Genomic DNA, 4,281 nt, shown 5'->3' on the forward strand with positions numbered 1-4,281 from the left:
GCCCCTGGGGTGGGCTGGGGTGGGGGGCAGCCCCCAGCGAAGGGCGCCCCTGGGGTGGGCTGGGGTGGGGGGCAGCCCCCAGCGAAGGGCGCCCCGGGGGTGGGGCTGGGGTGAGGGCAGCCCCCAGCGCAGGCCGCTGGGAGGTGGTGCAGGCGACGCTGCTCGCTCCGCAAGGACTTCAGCCCAGGGGGCCGCCCCCGCCGCCTCCAGGCAGGGCGCACCCCGCCCGCCCCGTCCTGCCCCCTCCAGCCCGCAGCCCAGCTCAGCCGGAAGCTGCCCCCTGCGCGCACAAGCTCGCTCCCGTCAGCCGTCAGAGGGAGGGCCGCGTCTCCCGGACGGACGGTCCGCGTTGCTGGCCTTTCCTGTGGGGTCCTGGTCTCTAACAGCCACTCCCACGCCAGCCCCAACCTCAGGGTGGGCTCAGAGAGCCGGCGGGCGGGCGCGGGGCGCGGGCTGTGGCCGCCCGCGGTGAGTCCCTTGTTGGCTCTTGCCGCCTCCCCTCCGCAGTGGGCGACCCCACGTGCTCTGACTGTGCGGAGCGGAGCTGTCCTGGGAATCTGCTGGGCTCCACGCTGCTCACTTCGGGCTACTTTGGAACTCATCCCCCCAAACCTCCAGGTACCTGACAGGAGAGCAGTCCCCCTCCCCGCCAGTAAGGGGGACGACACGCGCTTACGTCACGTCGCGTCGCGTCACGTCACGATGCGGGCGTCGGTCCTGTCCGCGCTCGCGGGTCTGCAGCGGGTCGCTCACTAGGAGCAGCGCTGCCGCGAGTGGGGTGGCGGGCCGGGCCGGGGCCGGAGCAGCGTTTTACCCCTCTCGCTCGATTCCAGTCACCCACGAGTGGCTTTGGGGGCGCCACACTTGAAGCGCTTATTCTGAGCCACCTCCCCGCCCCGACCTTCCAGGTTTACTTTGAATTTTCATCCCAAACTGTCATCCTTTCCTGCTGCTCTTTCGCTGAGACCATGAGCAGGGCACCCCAGGCCAGAAAGGGACCCATTTCCTTAGGGGGCGATGGCTTCTGGACTCCCACACTCCAGCTCTCTGTCAGATGGCGCTTTTTTTTTTTTCCCCCTGCTTTCTTTTTTGGTACCAGGAATCGAACTCTGGGCCTCGCGCCCGCGAGGCAGCTGCTGGCCGCTGAGCCATCCCGGCCTCCCCGCTCTCTTTCTCAATGCAGGGAAATGTAGCCACGGCGGCCACTTTGACCAGAGCAGCTCGCAGCCGCCCCGGGGAGGCATCAACAAGGACAGCACGTCCCCGCTCTTCTCCCCGCACCACGCGCTGCACCCGCAGGCCGCACAGCTGGCCCTTGTGGCCTCTGTCCAGGCCCTCGGCCTCCTGCGGGGCCGCCTGGGCGACAGGGCCTTCTCCAGGTGAGTGGCTTGCGCGGAGCCAGCAGGGGTGCCGAGCAGAGGCCTCACGGCGCCCCTGCTGCTCCGCAGGCTGCTGGACGTCACCCCGGCCTCCAGCCTTAGCTTCGTCCTGGACACGACGGGCAGCATGGGGGAGGAGATCAGCGCCGCCAAAATCCAGGCTCGCCACATCGTGGAGCAGCGGCGCGGCAGCCCCATGGCACCTGTGCACTATGTCTTGGTGCCTTTCCATGACCCAGGTGCCAGGACAGGGGGAAGGGGGTCCGGGCCAGGGGTTCGGGCCTTGAGGCAGCGCTACCTCTTCCGTAACAAGATGGCCAGCCTTCCTGCGGTTCTTCATGAGCACCTACCAGGCACCATGTGCATACACAAGCAGCCAAAATGGAAAAAACAAAACAACAAAAAGGAGAACACTTTTATCATTAGTCTAATGAGTGACCCTATGTAGCCTCTGCTTTCTTTCCTTTCCTTTTTTAGATTTAACATTTTTTAAACATTTTTTTTTTAGATTTAACATTTTTTTCCTGGGTACCTAAAAATAGGTACCCAGGACCTATTTTTATTTTCTATTTTGAGACAGGGTGATAAGTTGCCCAGGCTAGGCTTGGATTTGGTAATCCTCCTGCCTCAGCCTCTTGCAGTGCTGGGATTACAGGCGTGCGCCTCCACACCTAGCTCTGAGCCTGTTTCCTTAGGCTTCTCTTACAGTAAACTACCTGCGACTCCACTGCCCGTAGCGAGACTGGGATGGCGGCGGGCTCTGTTCGTCCCAGATGGTCGGGTAGAGGGGGGGGTTGCCCGCCATCAGCTGGCCCACCCCTCGCTGGGCCCTTAGGTGAGGCAGTGAGCCTCTCTTCTCTCATTTTCATCACACTAAGGAGCTCCTGAATGTCTCCAGCGCTGAGAATTCCCTAAAGGGAAGGCTGGAGTCCGATTTGTCTTATAAATCTCATGGCTCGTATTATTTATTCATTGTTTTTTGAGACAGGGCCTCACTCTTAGTTCCGGCTGGCCTTGAACTCACTTTGAACTCCAGTGATTCTCTGGCCTAAGCCTCCCAGGAGCTGAGGTTCGGGTGTGCACCACCACACCCAACTGTGGCTGCTATTTAATAGGGGCGTATTACATCTTGCTGAAGGTGTGAATAAATAAGACTGTGTTGTGGTGGCACATGCCTCTAATCCTGGTGCTCTGGAGGCTGAAGCAGGAGGACTGCCTTGCTCCAGGCCAGCCTGAGCTACATGCCCGAGGACCCTGTCTCAGAATATGAAACGAAAGATGTTAAGACTGTAGAGTTAACTCTGTAGCGGTAGTTGTTCTCCTGGGGTTACTTGAGAGAGACGGGGTCTCACTGTGTAGTTCAGGCTGGCCTTGAACCTTGCACTCGCTATTAGCCCAGGCTGGCTTGGGATCGTGGCTCAGCCTCGGGCCTGGAGGCTGCAGGTGTGCGCCACCCGCCACCGTGGTGGGCACAAGGGAGCGTTTCCTCACGCATCTCAACCCCCTTTCCCCCGGCCAGGGTTCGGCCCTGTCTTCACAACCAGTGATCCTCACACCTTCTGGCAGCGACTTAATGAGATCCAGGCCCTGGGGGGTGGAGACGAGCCCGAGATGTGCCTGTCTGCGCTGGAGGTCCGACCTTCCCCGCCTTTGCTGTTATCCTGGCCTGTCCGGGCCCTGCCACCAGGGGGAGCTAGAGATGGACCCCGGCCGGGCAGGGCCTGGCTCCACTAGCTTCGCTCTGGGGTCCTGGCCCTGCTCCCCCTAACTCTGCCCTCCCAGTAGCGCCTGCTCCCCTGTGTAACACCGCCCCCTTCCTCCCTGCAGCTGGCCCTCCTGCACACACCGCCCCTCTCGGACATCTTTGTCTTCACGGATGCCTCCCCCAAGGACGCCTTCCTCACCAACAGGATTGAATCCCTGACTCAGGAGCGGCGCTGCAGGGTGAGCACAGCGGGATGTGAGGGGGGAGTTGAGCCGGGTGGGAGGGCCCGCCAGGGCTAGCGAGTCATGCATGCCCCCGCGGGGGGATCAAAACCAAGGCCTTCTGCCCCATCCTATTATTTCTATTGAGACGGGGGTCTCCCGTCACCTAGGCTTGCCTCGCACCTGCGCTCCGCGTGCCGCAGCCTCCCAAGGCTGCCGCTGGGACTCCAGGTGTGCGCGGCTGCAGTGGGCAGCCCTGCCCGGTGGTGCTGGCTCACACTTGAATCCGCCCAGCAGACCACTTGCAGAGCTGCTGCCAAGACTGCGCTGTGAAAGGCGGGAGGAGCCGGGCGTGGTGGCGCACGCCTGCAGCCCAGCACTCAGGAGGCTGCGGCAGGAGGACCACGGCGAGTTCGCGAGCATCCTGGCCTGCACAGTGAGCTCGCAAAGAAAAGACAGACAGACAGACAGACAGACAGACAGACCTTCTGGTTACAAGGGGCACCTGCCTGTGACCTGGGGCCCAGGGGTGCTGAGCTTTGGGGGGTGGGAGACCCCGCCCCAGAAGCAGGAGAGGGCCAGCATCCCTAACAGCTCTGCAGAAGCCGGAGCAGAACGCTCTTCATTTACACTCATGGCCTTCTGGCCCCAGGTGACATTTCTGGTGACTGAAGACCCATCACGGGTTCAGGGTCGGATTCGGCGCGAGGTTTTGTCGCCCCTGCGTTTTGCACCATATGAAGCAGTGGCCCTGGCGTCAGGAGGAGAAGTGATCTTTACCAAAGACCAGCACATTCGGGATGTGGCAGCCATCATTGGGGACAGCATGGATGCTCTGGTGAGCACGAGGTGACCAAGACACATGGCTAATGTTTAAGTTTAAAATTTATTTATTTATTTTTTTTATTTTATTTAATTAATTTATTTATTTAACATTTATTTATTGTGTGTGTGTGTGTGTGTGTGTGTGTGTGTG

The 4,281-nt window shown here is 60.8% G+C and overlaps 1 protein-coding gene across 1 annotated transcript in view; it reads left to right on the forward strand.

Moving 5' to 3' along the window:
• Positions 1-4,158, forward strand: part of Vwa7 (von Willebrand factor A domain containing 7) — a 17,070-nt gene extending 12,912 nt beyond the window's left edge. The window contains exons 5-10 of the mRNA XM_004624482.2: positions 508-618; positions 1,184-1,379; positions 1,449-1,618; positions 2,899-3,011; positions 3,207-3,323; positions 3,958-4,158. Coding sequence (XP_004624539.2) covers positions 508-618; positions 1,184-1,379; positions 1,449-1,618; positions 2,899-3,011; positions 3,207-3,323; positions 3,958-4,158 — 908 coding nt within the window. The remainder of the gene's footprint in view (positions 1-507; positions 619-1,183; positions 1,380-1,448; positions 1,619-2,898; positions 3,012-3,206; positions 3,324-3,957) is intronic.
• The last annotated feature ends 123 nt before the right edge of the window (positions 4,159-4,281 follow it).

This window comes from Octodon degus, unplaced genomic scaffold (assembly GCF_000260255.1).
Source record: "Octodon degus isolate 3935 unplaced genomic scaffold, OctDeg1.0 scaffold00005, whole genome shotgun sequence".
In the NCBI taxonomy this organism is placed as follows: domain Eukaryota; kingdom Metazoa; phylum Chordata; class Mammalia; order Rodentia; family Octodontidae; genus Octodon; species Octodon degus.